The sequence below is a fragment of the Urtica dioica genome, chromosome 3, assembly GCF_054948205.1.
Source record: "Urtica dioica subsp. dioica isolate 48M chromosome 3, U.dioica_male_clone48M_v1_H2, whole genome shotgun sequence".
Classification (NCBI taxonomy): domain Eukaryota; kingdom Viridiplantae; phylum Streptophyta; class Magnoliopsida; order Rosales; family Urticaceae; genus Urtica; species Urtica dioica.
Genome location: NC_142758.1, coordinates 37,374,262 through 37,396,879, shown reverse-complemented (window position 1 = coordinate 37,396,879; position 22,618 = coordinate 37,374,262). Strand labels below are relative to the sequence as shown.

The window sequence follows — 22,618 nt, the reverse complement described above, 5'->3', positions numbered from 1 at the left end:
TTATCTAAGAATCATACGGACGTACTATTCATACCACATTTTAACAAAATATATCACATACCTCATTGGTAAGGAAATCACATAGCTCATTGTAATTGAATAAAGAACATCGTTTTGAAACAAAAAGTTATTACAAAGCATAGTGTTTGTTTGTAATTTAAAAGTTACTCACAAGTTCAAACATAATTGTAAAAGTTGACATGAAGATCGTGTGTTGTGTGGTAGTGTTGTTCATTGTTGTCGAGATTCGGCATCGAATTTCAACAATAATATATGTTGTACTATTTTTGTTGATCAACAATTAGGCGCTAGGAAAAAAAAGTAGCATTGAAGATCGATAGTTATTTCGTCAATTTCTGACCGGAGACATCAACAACTCCACCAGTGTCGATCCCCAGATCGAGCACCACAACCGCACTTTGTCACTCACTTTAGCTGAACTTGTTGGGTACCTACCACATCATAGTCTGGCAGAGCAGTTCAAAGAGATGTCCGAGTGTCTCTAAGCTCTGGAAGCAAGCAACAATGAACTAGAGGAGAAACTCAAGACTAAGAGGGTAACGCTGCGAAGTCCAGTGGTAATCCTCGATGAAGAATCTTTTCATCGACTAGGTAAGGAGCCTGCCAAGAAGGAGCCAATGATTAAGAAATCTCAAAGGCATGACAAAGATCGATATGAGAGGGATGAAGAAGACTCGGATATTGAAGGTTACCAAGCTAATCAAGAACATATTTATGAACGGTCTCAACTTTCGACCGAGAAAAGAAAGTAAAGGTCCCGAAGAAGATTCGGAACCTAGAGATAGTGCTAGCACCAACGATTTAAATGACTGGAGTGTCGGATCGAAGAGGTGGTTCTGGGTCAAAAAGATTTGATTCCAAGAGTCAGAGACACTTCTTCACCATTCATTGCTCTGGTGTTAGAACACCCTTCGCCATATCAGTTTAGGATGCCCAACATTCTGACCTATTATGGAAAGACAGATCTTAGAAATCAACTCGATACATTCACATCTTGGATACTTCTACAGGGAGCTAGTCTCGAGGTAATGTGCAAAGCATTCTCAATTACCCTTTCAGGCTTCGCTAAAAGGTGGTACCGAATTCGGTGGGCTCGTGGAAGCAACTGACTCAAAAATTCATGGACCAGTTTGTCAGATCCAGTTTTGAGAAAACTCCCCAGAAAAGGCTCTTAATAATAAAACAAGCTTATGGGGAGTCACTTAAAGACTACATCAATCGCTACTCAGAAGAAGCGCTCCAAGTGGATGACCTCAACAGAGACTTCAAGATCTTCGGAATCACCTCAGGGGTCCAAATTGAATCAGAATTCTGGTAGTCCATTCTCATCTAGAAGACAAGTCTGCCTGTCTACAATGACTTTCTAAAAAGAGCTCATAAGTATATTAATGTTGAAGAAGCAAGATTGGCAAGTCGGAAGATCGAACCACCTAAACCGCGATGGGGAGAAAATGGGACAAAGGTTTGACCAAAGAAGAGTCGTTCATAGGCATGCCCCGTCAAGCCAATTTCGAGTAACTTCGATAAGTATCACCATCTAAATGCTCATATAAATGAAATTTCTAGTCTGACCCAAGACAAAATATTCCAAAGCCAAATAGGATCAAGAAAGACATGTAAAAACGAGACAAAACAAAATACTGCACATTCTGCCACGACGTTGGCCTCAAGACCACTGATTGCTTCAATTTGAAAGAGGCCATAGAAGCTTTGATCCGAAAAGGATCGTTGAAGAAGTTCGAAGAGATGTTGGAGAACAGGTCGAGCAGAACAATGGTCTATGGAGACATCACACTAATCATGGACGGACCACACAACCTAGGGAATACAAGAAGCGCTCAAATGAGCTATGTCAGGGAAGCCTAGGCTAGACACCGTCAGATCCAATTCGCAGTGGAACAGAGGCCGAGCGAGATAGTTAGATCTAGCTTGGAGCCCATCACCTTCACGTCTGAAGATGCATGGTAGGTGTGTTAGGGATTAAACATGTTGGTATCGGTCGTGAACAATCGCTTCAACACCAAATTGTTAGTGAAATACCCTTATTGGGAATACATATCTCTATAACCGTGCGAAATATAAATAATTACGCTATCTAGCTAATTGATTATATGATCTAGATTTGTTTAAATGTGTAGTAAACAATAGGGAGCCATTCAAGAAACCAATTTATAGGAGATTAAGGGAATATCATAACACTTGCGGGTTTCGGTTCAGCTACAGAAACTTCCGATCGAGTTCTTCAAGATCAAATTCTGAGCTCCATTACTCGATCTTCAAGCTTTGGTCTCCAGTCTTGAATATTTGGGAATGACAACCGAACTCTCTCATTGCCTCACAACGACTCCGATTTAGGAGTTAGGGTCGTGTCGTATTTTTGGGATTGGAATCATGAATTCCAAGGGCGAGAGAGAGAGAGAGAAAAAAAAAATCGGCCACCACAGAGAACGAGTGGTCGAAATTTTCTCTTGTTTTTCGTGTATCACACATGTCTTTGTGTTCTCCATGACTCCTATTTATAGTTGTAGGATGGAGATATTTTAGGAATTCATTAGGGTTTCCTTATTCTCCTATATTCTTTCATAATTTGTAGTTAAGCATGAACCATTGGATCTTGACTACAAATCCTACTTTTTCTCTCATCCATCGTACCAGAATCTAGGATATTATTTTTTCTTATTTTTCTCATATATTTAAGGAATCTAGATATTTGAGAATAATAAGGACAATATCTTATTTCCTTATTTAATTGAGAGAATATCTCAACCATTATTATTCTCCTAAATATTAGAAAATTATCCATGAGAGATTATAAAGGACAATATCTTATTTTCTTATTTAATGGAGAGAGAACATCTCAACCATTATTCTCTCCTAGATATTAGTAAATTAATTATGAGAGAGAATAAAAGACAATATCTTATTTTCTTAGTTAATGGAGAGAGAATATATCAACCATTATTATTCTCTCTCTTATTTATTTACTTACCTGATTTCTTTTCCATAAATCTAGCAACTTATCAAAGAGAGAATATTAGGTATTTAAACCGTATAGTAGGCGGCTGTTGGAATTGATCTAGGGTTTAAGAAAAAGTTTAACGCTTCGGTAAGCGGCGAATTTTAAAAAAATTTCTTTTGACAAGTAAAACAATTTTACTAACCTAGACAAAGAGCAAGTACATGTAAATAAAAACTATTATGAGCATAATAAATTTACTAACCTTTTTAGAAGCTTGAACATTGAGAAGATTTTGGAAGTTTGCAACGTTCGTCTCCCCTCGCAGCACGTCTCTCTTCTTTCCTCGGCAACACGAGCAACCACGACAGTTTCTATCACAAGAATCACTCGAGAGAAAAAGAATTAGTGAGTGGGCACTTTTAAACACGACGACTCGAGAACAAGTCTCAAAGTCGAAGAGCTAAAAACCCTAGGTCAAATGTGGACCTAGGTGCCAAAACAAAAATCGAAAAATAACTAGAGAGAGAGAGAGAGAGGATCGGCCAAGTTCTAGAGAGAGAGGCTATCAATCTCTTAAACTTTGGATGAATGAAATGTGAAGAATGATGCCTCTATTTATAGGGGAGGGATTACCTTCAATAAGGTAATTTCCTCTTCCATAGAATATCACATATTCATGAGCAAAATATTCCTTTTTTCCTCTTTCATTTGGGCGGCCAAACAAGGCTTCTAGAAGAGCATTGGATTTGTTTCCTCTTTTGCTTCCCTTATGCCTTGGCCGAAAATTCCCTTGCCATGCATAGGAAATTTGTTTCCACTTTTTCTTTTGGCAAGTATCTTGATACATTTATGCACAAAATAATCTCTCCTATTTCTCTATAGAGTGGGTGGCCAAGTCTCTCTAGAAGGAGCTTCTAGAAGCTTCTTCATTTGTTCTTGACAACATGAGAAAGGTCCATCGAGAATTTTCAATAAAATTCTTATGAAATGAAATTAATCCACAATGCCCAATTAATTAAATCTTGGCCGAGTGGTTTTAAGCCATCAAATGACCTTGTCAAAAAATTTATTGACATTCATTTCATCCTATGTCCAAAAAGACAAAATTACATTTTTGACAATTTTCGTAAAACTTGTCTCGTTCTTGTTTTGACTTAGCTTCTAGTTTAACTATTCCTAATCGATGTGATTTGTGACAGTGACCTCATGGATCCAAATGAACAAAACTTGAGCTAAATACTTGGACTCAAAAGTTCACAAACCTTTTCCAAGTTTAGCTTAATGCCAACTGACTCCAATAAACAGTTGACACTGAAAATCTCTCGGTTCAAATGAATTTCTTTTCTACTCAAGAATTCAACCTAATTGTAATGAGTGGATCCATTAAATATTATCTATGTTTACCCTTCATGAATATCATCAGCTAGTCGGGATTTACAAAATTACCATTTTACCCTCCTAGCTGTTATTTTCTCAACTCCTTTGTCGCTTGTGAATAAGTTAGAAACAATGTATTGACGAGGAGCTAACAAGTCACATTGTTTCATCCAAAAGAGTCAAGACTCAATTTGGACACTGACCAGTTCATTTATTCACATTCCATGGAACAAAGCATAAGGTGATATACATTGCATTTCAGCAATCTTGTACATGAATTCCATATCTATGAGAACTTCACAAAGTTACACATGACATCTTCACAACTTAGTACTTCACCAATAGGCCATGTTAAGAATCACATAGTGAGTCCGAACTCTGACTTTCTCAAATGAGAATACGTAAGCTGTGAAAAGGCATGTCTCATTTCAGGATTAAGGTAAGCATGATGCAATTCATACGTAGTGACTTCGAGACATAAGAGGTTAAATGGTTTGTTCTTATTTTGTCTCTAGAAGTGCACAGGTCAATTCAGTACCTTCGGAAGGTACCTAGAAGAACTATAGAGTCTTCAACTCTCAATGCCCCATAACTAGATATCATTGATTCTCCTAACAATCGTACTGAGGTCAATAGTCATTTGACCCTTAGATTGCGAATATATCGTTTTAAGCACACTATGAAGAGTTTGTTCATGCAAATCTACATTTTGTCTCTTCGTAAGTTGTTAAGTTTGTTTATGGACTAAAGACTAATGTTTTATCATAAAGCTTCAAACAGACAAGGAAGAACGAATGAACGTTTCAACTTTTTATTAATGAATAAGCAATTACAAGCAAGAGTCTTCGTGTGACTTTATTACATCAAATGTACAAAATAAAGACTACAACTCTTCTTGTGGGCACCATTGAAAACAGCGGCCAACATAGGTGTATTGGGCCTAGGAATTTTTGAATTTTACAGTGTCCATGAGGTCTAACTTAAAAAATCAATTAATTAAATACTTGTTCCAACAATAAATAATTAATTTCACAATAAATATTTAATTAGGCAAATAGACAAATTTCCGAATGAATGCTGCTATGAAAATTTACATATGTGAGATTGTAAACAATAAATTTTGTTATTACTTGAGAATTCTTATTCATTTTTATCAGAGCCGACTCAAGGACTATGGACCTAGTAATAGAAGCTCCTACATATCTGATTAAATATAGACGAAAAAGTTCTTTCTCTTATTTAATCGATTTGTTGATTTTGGTGACACTCCGCAAAATGAGCCAAGTCTGCACACTTTTTATTACTAGAGTTATATTTTACTCATCGTAAGAGTGTCCATTGATATAGTCAGTTCATAAGTTTAATCCTTCAGGTTCAACTCGTACGGAGAAAAGGTCATTTATTATGTTATAACTTTCTAGGTACATATGAGCCTTCATCGTTGCTTCCCGAACGAAAGATTCTTTTGTACGTACTTACTACGAAAGTGTGCACAACCAATCGGTTCTGGAATCAACCCTTAGGTTAGTGAACATTGACTTTCTTTCAGGAATGTTGGATTCCGTATCTGTGAATCACTTTCTACTCATATCATATCCCGAATTCTCAAGGCATAAATGTTCTGGCATCTTCAAGTAGCCATTAACGAATGAGTCAAAGAATCCGGTAATACTACCCATAAGTTCATGAACACTTCAGGATTTAGACTAAGTCTCACTGTGACCATCATAGTGACCCTGGTTAGTGTTTCGTAACGGTACTTAAACGACACATCAACAACCAAAGTCATTCAAGGTCGTACACTAACCAAAAATGTAGAATGCTCCCACCAAGTGATCAACATTCAGTTGCGTTCCACATATATGATTTTAGATACAGGTATCCAGTCATGTATCAATTATCGAACAAGTTTTATGTCATCGCCCGAATTTAGATGCCCAACATGTAACTCAGTTTAATACGGAGACTAAGGATGATAGTTGTTCTTGATCCTATCCCACCTCTCAACCATGTTGTAATCAAAATCTAAATCTGGTAATTTGCGACAACCCATTCTCCAAAAAGATAAAAGGAAAATTCGAGAACTAGAATCCTAAGAAAAGTGGATAATATGGGTTCCGAGAACCATAGGAACGCAAGCGGATAAAAAATAACGCAAAATTGACAACAGACAGAGCTAAAACAGACAGAGCCAAAATAAACGTGCATTTAAAAGCATGAACAATTAGAGAACTTTGAAATCATACCAAAAAAAATTGTTTGAAAAAGCTCAAGAAATGCAGAAATCGTCGAAAACCCGTCCGAGAAGTCGAAGAGACAGAGAAAACGATGAAAGTCTGTAAAAAGAGGAAAATGAACTCAAAATCTAGCGGAATCTATTTATACTAAAAAATCGACGAACAAGATTAAGTGCATCCAAGAAGCTTCTAGATCGACCGAAAGAGACAAAAGGTCGCGTTGATTCAAAAAGAAAAACAACAAAACGACACCGCATTAGGACTTAACGGAAAAAGAAAGATCGAGAAAGGTGTTCTCGGAACATCTAAAGATTGAAATTAGTAGAAGCGTTCGAGGTATAACTGAATCAAGGATTATACCATATAGTTTATTACTTTTTTTAACTAAAATACTAAAAACTGGAAGGTTGTTTTTTCTTTCTCTCTTGTATTAGATTCGTCTATATTTAGATATAATCATGCCTAGAAACTTGAAGTTCTCGGGGCTACGTGCTCATAACCAAGTGCTCTTCGCGAGACAGTTGTTGTACCATTTTTGTTTGTGAACAATATATATTATTTCTTTCATTAGTTGACTCTATTTTTTTTTTTTTGTATATTCCATTGTTTGACACGAAAAACTAATATTAAAATTATCAATCTCACTTTTTATAGATTGTATAATCAATGAGAAGTACATTCTCAAGTTTTAATAAGCCTTTCGCCTGGAGAGTTCTTTTGCTAATGACTCTACCCCTTTCACCATCACCAAAAGTCACAGTCTGTGTCGCGCATGATTTCAGATTAGTGAGGCAGCTCTTGTCACCTATCATATGCCATGATCATCCGCTTTCAATATACTAGCTTCTTTCATTTATACTTTTCGTTGAGTTGTATGCCATAAGACACATCTTTTACTTGACTCTCCACTTTTGTTGGATAGAGACCTGTTTCTTAACTTTCTTTAGTCTCAAATTTTCTAAGTACTTGAAGCAAGACGCCTATATATATATGATCAGCTTTATTGCAGTAATGGCAGATCCACTTCTTCTTCTTTATGCTCATAGTAGGGGTAGAATGTCTCTACAGCTGCTGGAACAAGTTTTGAGGTATAGAATTCTTCATACTCTCACGAACTTGGTTTTATTCTTAGATGACTCACAATGGAAGCCAAATATGTTGTTGATGTTGGGAAATAATGTGATATCAGACACGAACTATCACACTAATACCAATTTTTGGTAAATTACAAGTTGGTATCAAACACGAACAATCGCTCTGATACTAATCGCTGGAAAATAAAATGGTGGATATCGAACACGAACGATCACTCCAATACCCAATTCGATGGGTAAATTACTTCCCTATGGTTAATTACGGTTCTCATGTATTGAACACGAACAATCGTTCCAATAATTCTTATTGGGTTACCAATCTCTTTACCTTACAATATGTTTACAAATGCGAATATAAGAAAACTCGAACAATCACCAATCTTTAATGTAAACAATAATTACCAAGATACTCAAAGTAATTCAACGACAACAGATCTAATATTAAAGACAAGTACAATCAAAACAAAGCATAAAACGATTTCGTTATACATACATTTCGGTTCAACCACTGATCCTCCACGCTCCTAGCTTTGGATCTCTTTGCTTCTCGGATTCCTCAACAACTTCTCGCTCCTCGGATCTTCGGATATCCAAGCTCTCATATTTCTAAGCAGCTCTTAGCTCTTTGGATCTTTGGATCTCCAAGCTCTCAGACTCCTCGGTCGCTCGTAGATTGATCAATAACAGAGCCTTCCAAGATGTAATCCCCGGAAGTGATAGAGACCAAGGTGTGGGCCAACTCTTTTCTTAGTTATTACTCCGACAAGGTGTCGGAATCATTCTTTATTTCTTTCGGAAGTGGTATGAACGAATTTTCCAACTCCGAGAGAGTGATAAAATGTCCAAGACAAGTGGGAGACAGGTTGCCGAATTTCCAGTGTTGAATAAGGCTTTTATGCGATTTTCCTCTACCCCAAGCCCTTTATTTATTAGGTCTCTAGTTTACCCAAAATAGAATATGCACTTTCCTGACATCGAGTCAATATCTAATATTTATTTACTTCTCACTTTAAAATATATTAATCATGTAACCGATTAATATAGAATATCTTCGTGATACTCATAATAAATAACATCATTAATGTATTATTTATTTCTCACAATAAGATATATTATTCTATAAATAAGATAGTATAGAATATCTCCATGATACTCTCAATAAATAAAATAATTAAAATATTATTTGTTTCTCACAATAGTATGCACTACTCCATAAAAAGAATAGCAGAGAATACCTCCATAATACTCTCATAAATAATTACTACAATAAATACTCATTAAATAGGACCATATTTAATATATAATATTTATTTTAGTATTTGAGAAAAGCCCCAATCCTATTGGGCTTTGATCAAAGAAATCCAAAACTCGTGTACCACGATGTACACGCCTAACACAAGCTCTATTGGGACTAGTAGGCTGATTTAAATTGCTCTTTTACAAGCCCATTTAAATCTAAGCGATATTCCAAAGTTACTTAAATCATTAATTACTTATTCGTAAATACTTTATTACGAATGCGAAGATATTAAAACCAAGTTGCAGTACTGAGTGTGTAATCAATTATTGAATCATTACAAGTATCTCTATTCATCTTTATCAGAGCCACCTTAGAGACTATGGAACTAGTAACTGAAGCTCCCACAAATCTGAATAATTAGACCAAACATCTATTTTCTATTGTTTATTCAATTTGTCAATCTTGGCGTCACACCGCAACATGAGCCGAGACTGCACTCTTCTTGTTACTAGAATTATATTTTACTTTATGTTATGAGCATCTATTGATATAGTCAATTCATGAACTCAATCCTCCAAGTTCAACTTGTAGCGAGGAAGGTCAATCATTTTGTTATACTCTCCTTTATACATATGAGCTCTAAGTCATTGTTTTTCCAACGAAAGATTCTTTCGTACGTACTTGCTATGAACGTGCACGCAATCAATCAGTTCTGGAATCAACCTTTAGGTGAGTGAACATTGACCTTCTTTCAGGAAGGATGGATTCCATATATGTGAATCACTTTCCGCTCAGATCATATTCCGAATTCCCAAGACATAAGTATTTAGGCATCTTCAAGTAGCCATTAATGAATGAGTAAAAAGAAAACCGGTAATACAACCTAGAAGTCCATGAACACTTCAGGATAGTGTGTCGTAACGGTGCTTAAATGACACATCAACAACCAAAGTATGTCCGCGTCGTACACATACCAAATGTGTAGAATTCTCCCCCAAGCATGGATCAATCAACGACCATGTTTTAGGTCACCGCCCGAATTTAGATGCCCACCATGTAATTCAGTTTAATACAGAGGCTATGGATGATAGTTGTTATTGATTCTAACTAGAAAACAACCAAATAATCAATAATACTGATAAAGTTAACTTCCTGTTATATTTAGTAACTATCTTTAGTGGGCAATATTCCTAACAATCTTCCACTTTGATAAAAAATAAAAAAAAATAAAAATAAAAAAAGAAGATAAGCCAGTTTCCTTAGATCATCAATGCTCAGCTATCGTACAACATATAGCTCAAATTTCTGACTAGGACTAAGATTCCCAACATTTGGATTATCACCTTAACTTGTATCTCTATTAATTTTCCTAACAATCTCCCATTTGGATCAAAGAAGATAAGGCAGTTTTCTTAGATCATCAATGCTCAGCTATCGTACAACATATAGCCCAAATTTCTGACTAGGACTGAGATTCCCAACTTTTGGATTATCACCTTAACTTGTATTTCTATTAATTATGTCAATTAATGTATATATATCATTTACTAGTCTTCTAGTACATGCTTCTTTTTAATTGATCTTTGACTTACCACCTAAGTTTAAGTCAAATTATTCCTAGTAAATGATTTACTATTGAACATACTAACACTTAATATATCATTTAGATCGTACACTAGACTTTATATCTATAAGATAATAAGTCTACCTATTTTTGGTGTATATCCCTTTTGGCGCCAAAACCATTTGCACCATAGTATGTTTAATCTCTCACCATTATCCATAATGTGATATATTGAACGTATTTGTAACAACTATGCATGGACCTATTTCCATTACTTGGTTATTTATAGTTTGTCCTTATTAGTCGTGCTCATATTCAATATACATAGCAACAAGGATTTACTATATTTTAATAACCTATTGTCTCACTATTTCAATAAATCTTAGTGTTCAACACTTATCATTTCTTGGAAATTTACTCTTGTCTAAGGTTTGATTATCAATCCTTTTAGTGACAGATCTAACCTTGTCAATCGAGCTTATATCTTATAACAATAAGTATAGTTTAAACAAAATAGAACGAGCTTGTCATTTCTAAACTTTAGGTTGTAGAAACAGTTAGCTCAGTCAATTTACTAGTGTCAATTATTAAGTCAACAATTAAATGGTAACGACCTTATTCATGACACACATTTGGGAGTTACATAAATTGAACATTCCCAAATTTCAATTCTTGATAAACCTCATGTATAATTATACTTGGTTTATTCGGCACTTGGATCTACATTTCATATTTCAAAAAGTTTAGTAGAAAAACGTTGATCCATGTTATAAGTTTTTCGGAATATTATCCAATGTGGACTATTCATCTTCTTAATTGAAGAACCCAATGAACTAGTTCGTGATATAAAATAGAATAACAAGATCGTTGCCGATGTCTTTGATCAAACGTTAAATCCCTTCTTTATCAAATAGCTTTTATAGCTCCAACATATTTGTATGTCTCTTTATAGATCTTTCCATTAAGTCAATGCCTTGAATGATAGATCTACTAAAATCGGGTTTATGACTTTTACTAGTTAGTTTGATCTTTTTTTATGCTTCACGATCAAGTCTTTCCATTCGGAGAAAGATCTTGCTGATAATAATGGCAAGATTCTAGTTAAGGATGCTTCCACTTGGTTATTGATAATAGTGGCAAGGCTCCAGTTAAAGATGCTCCCACTCACTTATTGAATAATAGTGGCGAGGTTCCAGTTAAGGATGATCACACTCAATCAATGCTCTATCAATACTAACTTGATTTGTGTCTCATTATTACCTCTCACTCGTACAAATCATCATCGATGTTTAAGATAAAACTTGTTTAGAAGCAATCATTGCTCTAAATAGTTCTTAACTTTAATTATAAAGTAACATTCAACATAAGAAATAAAGAAAACAATAAATACCCACTAAATTTCTAACAGAGACTTGTTACTTAGAAAATATAAATTGTGCTTTTGATAACTTATGAACGAACATGCAATTCCTTCATATTTTGTATCATTTGTTTCTAGGGCAAACATTCATGCATATCACAATATCATGAAGCAGTCAATAACAAAGAAGAAAATATTTATTAACACAACCACGTGTTCATAAATAATGAAATAAATCATAAAGAAAGATAAGATTCATAATCTGAAATAGCCATAAAATGGCTACTATCCATAAAACTTGGATTATTATTTTGACACATTACGATGTTTATAAATAAAAATTAATCCAATATATGAATGTAATAAAACTAGCGAGATATTAGATCTTCAATTGGAGCATGAGTTTTCCTACAATTTGGGCTTGAATCCGACATTGTTTAGCATGCTCCTCAACTCTATAGAGTTCCATCAGATCTGCTCTGCAACACAAAAGATGAATAATCATATGATTAATTATCCTAAAAAAATAATTTTAGGATATCTTTAATCATGAATTTTAAGGTACCATACTAGCATTCTTCTTATTGTTCTCAAGCTCAGTCAAGTACAAAGGACAATGCCTCTTTCAATAACCTTCAGTGTTGCAGTGGTAACATTTACCAACGTTGTCACGCTTCTTCTCTTTCCCCTTTCCATTCCTCTTGAATTTTCTCTTTTCCTTCTTGGTAGGAGCTTTCCCCTTTGAAGTACTCATATGTGTTTTAGATGACTCAGCACCAGAAGACCATTTCTTATTGATTATAGGCGAAGAACTTTTATTGGCATAGTGAGCCGACCCTTTGTTCTTACCATGCTGAGAAATAGACTCAAACGTATGTTATTCATTGCAATTGAGACAGTCCATAACACAATTTATTCATGATATAGTTGGATGTAAACTGTATGAAATCACTCGACAAGCAGTTCAATATGATTCCCACTTGAGTAACCTTATCCATCTATGCCCCCATGAAGTTCATCTTCATTAAAGTAATTACTCATTTTCATGACATGATACCTTACAAGATTCCACGCCATAATCCTAGTGCTAGTGCACTTACGGGTGAGTTATATGCGGGCTTGCTCGCTTTACAACTCAAACATATCTTGCAGTGAGTCAAGGATCTCCACAGCAGTATCCTTCCCTTCCATCTTGGTTCGCAACACATCCGGTATGATTGCGAGCATGTAGGCTATGGCCCTGATATTGGCCATGATCCACTTGTCATAATCCTCTCTTAAATTTCTAGAGGCATTAGCACACGGATGCTTTCACTAACCAGCACAATATTCCGGTTTGACTTCTATTTAGGAAAGTTTTCACCAATGAGAATGTCTTTCGAAAACAAGGCCATAATAGGGTTTGACATGCTTACTGAATAAATAAAAGAACTAAATTAGCAAATTGAAAAGAAACAACTATAAAAAAAATTAGGAAATAAAAAAATAGTGCACACGAGCACGGGATAAAATACTAATGTTAAAAGAACCCAATTTTTATAGTAATTTGACCAATAGTCACCCCTACCTTCCTACGAGGACATAGCACGTGGCAGCTAGCCAAAAATGAAAACCATTTCAAATTAATGAGCAAATATCGTTCATGCACTTTCATAATTATGCTTACTAACTACTAGTTTTTAGGTGTCGTGGCCAGATGCAACAATTAAATTGTCCATGCATGAATCGACCCAACATTTTACAAAGATAATGACTTAACTCAAACGTGCTAATGTATGGTTAGTCAGGAACGGAATACATCCCCTTCTGCCTATCGTCAGATACCCAACTTTATTATTAGAATCGGAAAAGGCCTTCTATTCGTACGTCGGACATATCATTCACTTAGAAGAGTATCTGACGCGAGGCGATCTTTCATCCTCACGGTGTTGGTATCAATGTTGGAGACCAAGAATTGACTCAATATACTTTTAGTATTTTAATTTTCTTAGCATTAATCGTTAATCTAGGTGAGTCACTTTTAGATTTATTAGCATTGATTACAAACCAATTAAAAGTGAATCTAAGCTTCCCATACGAACCCAGTTTTAAAATTAACTTAGATATTAGGGAAGGAGGGACATTGGGGTCCTCTTATCGGTCTTTTTAAAAAGATTGTCTGATCCGTTCCACTTATTCATTAAAACTTATATCTAATTATTTAGATGTTTTACATGAATAAAGCCCTTGCATAATAATAAACTCCGAAAACAATTCAAGTTTACATAAATCAAGCAAAGCAGGCATAATCAATTCAAACGCAAGAATATAAAATAAATAATAATTAAGCTATGGTTTGTTATAAAGAATGATCGTTTATTATTTTGAAACTAAAATAAACTTTGAAAAAAGCCTAGGCCCAAAACTCTTTGACTTTATTTTAATTTTCAAAAGCTATGGTTTAATTTTAAAATAACAAATTTCATCATAAGCAATTGGGCACATACAATTTGTCCCAAGAGGTTAGGCCTCATATCATTGGCCCAAAAAATTAAATTAAATTTCATAAAAAAATTATCAAATTTTAAATCTATGTGAAGTGAGCCAATGAGCCCACATTCTCGCAAGTCCGGCCCACGCAAGGTATTCATCAAGTCCACATCACATCCATTTTCATATGTGGGCCTTAAGCACTCTTTCAATTAAGAAAAACACTTTTAAGCTTGAAAAAGCTCGCTGACAAAAATATTTCATGAAATACTCAATTTCTCGAAATACCAATTTTCAATATTAATTGCCTTAAAAGGCAATCCGAAAATTAACAAGATAAAACCTTATAAATATGGTTATAACCTAGAGAAAAAGATTTAGCTATAACCATAAATATATTTTTTGAATCTTTTATTTTAAAACCTTTAAAAATTCAAATCTTTATTTTAGAAAACAAAATCATTTATTTTAAAAATAATATTTCCTTTAAATGAGGATTTACAACAAATCAATTATTTATTTGTTACCCTTTAAAGTATGATTTGCAAGCATAAACACATATCCAATGAAATCATTTAATTAATAAACGATGAAACTACATAAAATATTCCCATATACAATTACAGTAATGGCATATCCACTTCTTCATCTTTCTCCTCACAGCAGGGGTAGAATGTCTCTGCAGTTGCTCGAACATTTTCCGAGGTATAGAGTTCTTCATGCTATCACGAACTTGGTTTCATTCTAAGATGACTTACCATGGAAGCCAAGTCCGCTGCTGATGTTGGAAAATAATGTGGTATCAGACATGAAAAATTGCTCTAATACCAATTGTTGGGAAGTCACAAGTTGGTACCAAACACGAACAATCACTCTGATACCAATTGATGGAAAATAAGGTGGTGGATATCGGACACGAACGATCGCTCTGATACCCAATTGGATGGGTAAATTACTTTCCAATGGTTAATTATGGTTCTCATGTATTGAACACGAACAATTGATCCAATACTTCTTGTTGAGTTACCAATCTCTTTACCCTACAACATGTTTACAAATACGGAATATAAGAAAACGCGAACAATCGCTAATCTTTAACGTAAACAATAAGTACCAGGATACTCAAAATCATTCCACAATAATAGATCTAATATTTAAGGCAAACATAATCAATACAAACCATAAGAAGATATAATTATACATAACTTTCTGCCCAGCTACAGATCCTCCATGTTCCTAGCTTTTGGATGTCCTTGCTTCTCAAATTCCTCGGTGGCTTCTCTCTCCTCGGATCTTCGGATCTCCAAGCTCTCGGATTCCTTGGCATCTCCAAGCTCTCGGACTCATCGGTTACTCGTCGGTTGATCGATACCGGAGTCTTTCAAGATGTAATATCTGAAAGGACAACCACTGAGGTGTATGCCAACTCATTTCTCAATTATTACTCCGACAAGATGTTAGAATGATTGTTTCTTTCTTTGGGGAATGATATGAATGAATTTTCCAACTCCGCAAGAGAGGAAAAACATCCAAGCCAAGAGGGAGATTGGTTACACAAATTTCCAGTGTGGAATAAGGCGTTTAAGTGATTTTTCCTCTACCCCAAGCTCCTTATATATAGCTTTCTAGTTTCCCAAAATAGAATATGAACTTTCCTGATTTCCTTATAAAAAAAAAAATCAAATGTCTTATAGATATTTAATAAATAAAATATTCAGTTGAGATATATTATATTTATTTACTTATCACTTTAGAATATATTAATCAGGTAACTGATTAATATAGAACATCTTCATGATACTCTTAATAAATATCATCATTTATATATTATTTACTTCTCGCAATAAGAGATATTATTTTATAAATAAGATAGTATAGAATATCTCCATGATGCTCTCAATAAAGAACATAATTAATATATTATTTGTTTCTCAAGATAGTATTTAATATTTCATAAAAAGAATAGGTGAGAATATCTCCACGATACTCTCATAAATAATTACTACATTGAATACTCACCAAATCGGATCATATTTAATATATAATATGTATTTCCTATATGAGAAAAGCCTCAATTCAATTGGGCTTTAATCAAACAAATCCAAGACTCAACGGCTGAAAATATGGCGTTCATAGCTTTGGAATTTCTCATAGCATCTCTGTCTTACTCTTCATACCACGTATCTTGAGTAAATCTTGTCGCTGTCTTCTTATCATTAGTAACTGAGGGAGGAATCCAGCCCTTCCCAACTATCATCCAAGCTCTCTCATCAATCGCCTTCCGAATAGCTTTCATATGTGCCTTCCAGTAGCCATAATTTGGTCATTCCTAGAGTGAAGGTCGGCTAATGCTCTGTCATTCCTTCATGTTCATCTTAAACAAAATTTTATTAGACAAACTGGATCACATTCTGTGAATCGAGTGACCTGCTGTGATACCAATTGAAATTACTAAACGTTATGTAAGATGGTTGTTGAACTAATGGGTGAAACAACGTGTTGAACAATTGATTGTTTTTAGTCGGATTAATTAAATCAACAATCAAACAAGCAATAAAAAATAGAAAGCAATAAAAAGACACACGAAATTAGTAACCGTGTTCGATGATAAAGCACATACTCAGGGGTCTGATACGTCCGGTGGTGAAAAGCAATCCACTATCTCTAGATTCAAATTTACATGACTTAGGTTTGACTACTCCCTCTAAAACACCTCTCGACTTTGACTTCTTCAATGGATCTGCAATCTAAGCTCTTCTTAGATCTGAGACTCCCTCTCATTTTCACGCAATCTTCTTCCAAAGATTGACAAACAATTCAATGCAAGTACACACTATCATTCCTTCATTGTTGTCATTCCTAAACAACTTTTTGATATAAATTTGAGCAATCTTGTCATTCCTTCCATGTTTTAATCTGTTGGCCAACGTAAGTTTTGCAAAATATTTCGACTGTAAAATATTTTCTATTATAAATTACACCCCTAATTTCGGCCAAATCTACACCCCAAATATCATAAATTACAACCAAAATCATAAATTAGTTTATAAATCACACAAAATATTAATGAAAATTAAGATTTTGTATGAAAATTGAGATAAAAACATACCTTGATAAAAGAATTCGGTGGGAGAGAGAGCAAGGGAGGCGAAACCGAGAGAAAGAAAGAAGAGACCCGGCGAGATTTTGCTTCGGCGAGGAGGGCGGCGAGATTTGGCGGCGGCGAAATGGCGGCGAAGTTTCAAGGTGGGTTTTGGAGGAGAAATTGCACAGAATCGGCCGAAATGAAGGTCTGAGGCGAGTGAAAGTGTAAAAAATGAAAAAAGAAATCGAAATGAGGCTTTTAGAGTGAAGCCCTAAATTTTTTACGACAATTCGCCGCGGCGAGTTGAAGCCTTGGCCGCGGCGAAATGTCGTAAAAATTTCAACAACGGGTTATTGTCCCGTTGTGAAATCAACTCGCCGCGGCGAAGCATTGACGTTGCCGCGGCGAGACCTCTGAATTTATACATTTTCCACAACGGTACAGCGTACCGTTGTGGAAGAGTTTCGCCGCGGCGAGTTCTTGCCTTGGCCGCGGCGAGATCCAACAACGGGTCACCTTACCGTTGTGGAATGTCCGGGATTCCACAACGGTACTGTGGTACCGTTGTGGAATCATATAGATTCCACAACGGTAATGTGGTACCGTTGTGGAATCTCGGACATTCCACAATGGTACGACTGTACCGTTGTGAAATCTCCGTTGTGTAATCCAACATTTGTAGTAGTGGTTTTAATAGAAATTTATTTTCTAATTTGAATTTCTATTATGACTAGTATTTATTTAGTAAATACTAATTAAATTTTTTCAAAAAAATAACTCTAAAATTGGATGCGACAAGTCGCATCCAATGTTGTGCCCGCCAAAATGCACGATTTGTCCAAAAGTGCTATTTGTCCTAGTGTGGAATTAATCGCATGATTTAAACCTACAAACGATTTTGCTAGTCAATGCATTGATCTTTGTTCTAAACATTATGTAACCAAGCACAATAACACGTCTCTCAGACATTGTCTGGAACCGGTTAAATAACGGCGGTTGCTTGCTTGTCTATGAACAGGCCGAAGCAAGTCTTCAAAAGTTTCCTCTCCCTCTCCAGAAAGAAAAAAAAAATTGTCTCCTTCAGGCTCGTGGTAGATTCTGGTAGAGGTTTTGTTCGCATGATTCAAACTCGTTGGTTCAGTGTTCTACTCATCTGTTGTTGTAACTTGGAAGTGCTCGTCAATTCCAAGATCCGTCGGACAGCAATATCATTTTAAAAAACTGTTAAATATATTCTTCCACATTTCCATTTTCTTTTTTCTAATTTTGGTTAAGGTTTAGTTTTTAGTTGTGTAAATATTTTGCACCTCCAATATTTTTGTCTAATTTGTACTATCTTGTTTTTTGTTAATTTTATTATATTCTCCTTATATTTGCAAGTTATCTTCACATACTCCCGGGCGTTATTCGTAATATATACATAGTTCTAACACTAAAAGATCCTTCAGACAAATTAAATTGCTTGAACATGTGTTAAGTAGAGTTCATTACAATCAATAACTATAAAATGTATATTATAATTAACATTATAAGTCTCAACTGAAGTTCAACTCATATCAAGATAAGTAATTGACTGACATGCATAAAGAAAATTAGGACTAAGAATCAGTAGAACTGCTTTGTTCCCACTTGCTGCAAAATTTTACGACGCATATATATATATATAAAAATAAATACACACACGCTGTAATTATGGTCAAAACATAACATAAGTACTTTAATTAGCATTTGAGATTTCCAGTATTATTATTTTAGTTATTCTTTGGAGGATGACGCCTTGGGGCACTGTAATCTTCGTTGAAGGCCACGAATCCCTGTGCCTTGTCGAACTGAGCCGCAGAAAGTCGGCTCCCGAATCGCTGTTCAAACTCCAAATTTTTCCTTTCAGAAGTCCCTTTCACTTGCTTTGACATTTTAGAGTTACCTCTTTCAGTTACGGCAGTGACTCCTTCGTCTTTAGCCTTCTCTGCCCTCATCACATTGTGCAACGCCAATTTCCTGGTCCCTTTCCCACTAGTCACCACAAATTCCTTAAAAAAAAAAAATCAGAATTATTGCTTGCTCTTGACAAAAACATAAAATGAGCAGCTTATGTCTCCTAGATGTTTTACCTTCTTGCAACTGATCTTTGGTATTTCTGTATAGATGAAGAGAAAGAATTAAAAGAAGTTAAAAATGCTTGATGATACTAGCTAGCTTAAAATGACGGCGCAGCTATGTAATCAACGTACTATGTATATAAAGATAAATTAGTGTATATGTACCTTTGGAAGGTTGTGCAGTTAAAAGCCATAGAAACGAAAACATTAGAAAGCAGTAAGTAAGTTTCTGTGAAGCAGCCATTTACATATATACTATGTAGCCTTCTCTTTTGCTCGATAGAGTAGTGTGTGTGTTTGCACAGAAAAGATAAAGTGAGAGTTCGGTGAAGAATGTTTCTTATATAGTCTAATACTACCTATTGATTAAGTAATATAAACCCAATCAAATGCAGCCGTATAGGTTGAAACAAAGAATATTATGTACGGACTAATATCATATTAATGAATAATGTGTGAAATTGTTTTTCAAAAATATAGCCCCTATATTTTTTTTGTATTATGACTTACGACCTTGACTTTAAGAATATATGAGGGTTTGGTCCCTCAAATTTATTTAAAAAAATTCCTTGTATTAATTTTTTCATATAATAAAAGTAAGACTTCGTTGCTGAAGCGCTAGTATCAAATTAAGGACCGAATTGTCAATAAATTGAAATTGAAAAGTCATGAAAAATAATCAATGAATTAAACAATCAGTGAAAATTTGTACTAAGTGATCATTTGTTTCCTATTTTATTTATAAATATATATATATCCGAGTGAGGGACCTGGTTCGAATCGTGCATGCCATTAGTTATGAGACAAATGCTGGTTAAAACTTAATCAATTCACTCATGTCGTCAAGAATAAACAAGAATTAGGACAGAAAAATTTCTAATGTAAAAAATAAGGCGGCATAGAAACAGTGAAATCGTAAATTGGGTAAATAGCTTTTAAGCTAACAGTCCGAATTTTGAACGATTTAAAATTTCACTGGTCCGGTCAGGTCCGGTTTATATTTTTAAGCGGTCTAGTCCGGTCTACAAGTTTTAAACCACGGTCTAGACCGGACCGCACCCGTTAATATTAAAAAAAAAAATATGTCTAAAACGGTTCGGTCTAAGACCGTGCAAAACGGTTCAAAAGTGGACACGATCAGTTATTATTTAAAAAAATATAATAAAAATAGGTCGAAAGCAATTTGGCCTAAAACGGTCCAGCTTAAAACGATCTAACGGTAAAAATAAAATTAAATTAAAAAAGAAGTCCGATCTAAAACAGTCCAAAAAGTTTGAAACGGTTTAAACTGAACCGGACCGGACCAAACTGTTTTAACTTGTTCGATCCGATCGGTTTTTCTCTTAATCGGTCCGATCCGGTTATTTAAACTTTTTAAAATCGTTCATACCGATCCGGTTTGATTTTTTAACTAGTTTAGACCGGATCGCTGTCACGCCCTAGAAAAAAAGATAAGGGACACTAGTTAGAATTGTTTTTTTTTTATTTTACTTCTTCACTTAGATATTTCTTATTGATGTTTATTTTTTTAACTGAAATTATTTCACATGTTAGACTTTCTATATTTACTGACGTCAGATTCTGTAGTCTTGAATGAAGAAACTACAAATCCAAAATTTGATATACAAATTGAATTTTTTTCTCAAGTCAGGTACGTACACTTTATTTTTTTTATCATGGTTACATATTTTTCCCCTTATATTCAAACAGCTAAGAATGAATTGCTACTAAGTAAAATAATTATAGATCATTCCAGAAGCAAATAAAGATTAAAACCCGAGTCACAAAATAAATTAAAAAGTAATTGAAACAATTAAATATTAAACGCCGTAGTATCTAGGATAGTCTAGTGGTAATTTCACACCACCTTTTGTGTGGATGTCGTGGGTTCAATCCTCACTTTTAAAAAAAAAAAATTAAACGCCAAATTAGAAATTTATCTAAAGATTGAGGACTATTGCATCAATTAAGTCCAGAAAATAAACATTGAAATTGAATAAAGTCTGTTGTGCATGGCAGTTAGAAGAGGTAGAAGTAGAAAACATAAAAGTAAATATGAAAGTGTGAAACACTTTCCAATATATATACAAGTTAATGAATACAGCAAACCCAGGTCAAAAGTAGCTAGGGAGTAGTATTAGGGATTAGTTTTCCAACACAATCACCTTTTTGGTCTCATGTTCCAATGGCATTGCATGAGACGTTGTGCTGGGCATGTGTAAATGCATGGTTAATCAACGAACGTTAATATCAAAGCTACGTTTGACGATCGAGAATTTTGGTGTACTTTTTGGTAAATTCTAGTCGCCAATTGACGAATACGAGGCATTGTTTTGAGGAGACTTGCGACGCAAAACACGGGTGTTCTCCGCCTGTCATCCGCCACCCACCCAACGAGAAAATCACCTTTCAATGCAATATATACTCATTTATACGACGTTAGACTTTTTTTTTTTTATATCCGCCTGTATTTATGCACTCATTTATCCGCATGTACATTTATACGATGTTGGACTTAATCACACTAAATTATAACATTTTTTAGCCAAAAATAATATAATTGTTTTCTAGGATATGTTAGATTTTAAAACAAAATAAATAATATATTAGAGGAACGTTTATTATTTTAATTGAATAGAACATTTGCATTGCCATGCTCATATAGAAATGGATGTTCATTGTAAAATTATTCGGTAATCTGGATAAACACATCGCATATGGTTATTTTATTCTAAACAAGCCGTATGCTCCTCCTACGAGTGTTGCTACGGAATAGTTAAATATTTTAGTTTGGATAAAGAAATATATAAAGAGATATTCAAAAATATTTAAGTTTGAAAAATATGTATTTAAAGTTTTTTTAGAGATATTTTTATTTTTCTGATAAAAAAAGATAAATTTGTTATAACTAGTCAAGTTTGTCATTCTTATTGGGGAAATAGCCCAAGTTTCATTTTATTAAGCAAATAGCCCATATTTTCTGCTCATACCATAACGCCCTTGGTAAATTCGCGAATAGGTTAATTTAATTAACCTACTGGAGTGAGTTAGGTTAATTAATTAACTTATTGGTTGAATATTAGTTTAGGTTCTGATTTTTTTGTGAGTAAAAT

The 22,618-nt window shown here is 34.5% G+C and overlaps 1 protein-coding gene across 1 annotated transcript; it reads right to left on the bottom strand.

Annotated features, from left to right (window-relative positions):
• Positions 1 to 19,095: 19,095 nt before the first annotated feature.
• Positions 19,096 to 19,749, bottom strand: RGF2 (root meristem growth factor-like protein). The gene is made up of 3 exons (XM_089608491.1): positions 19,671 to 19,749; positions 19,518 to 19,543; positions 19,096 to 19,436 (listed from the first exon to the last, which is right to left on the bottom strand). Exons 1-3 carry the CDS (start codon positions 19,747 to 19,749, stop codon positions 19,158 to 19,160), a joined length of 384 nt encoding a protein of 127 aa, XP_089464617.1. The 3' UTR covers positions 19,096 to 19,157.
• Positions 19,750 to 22,618: the final 2,869 nt, after the last annotated feature.

Excerpts from the sequence above, each read along its gene's own strand:
- RGF2 (XM_089608491.1), bottom strand. The coding sequence starts at position 19,749 with ATGGCTGCTTCACAGAAACTTACTTACTGCTTTCTAATGTTTTCGTTT. Across the intron at positions 19,544-19,670 it reads AACTGCACAACCTTCCAAAG|AAATACCAAAGATCAGTTGC; the intron begins GTACATATACAC and ends TCATCTATACAG. Across the intron at positions 19,437-19,517 it reads CAAAGATCAGTTGCAAGAAG|GAATTTGTGGTGACTAGTGG; the intron begins GTAAAACATCTA and ends TTTTTTTTTAAG.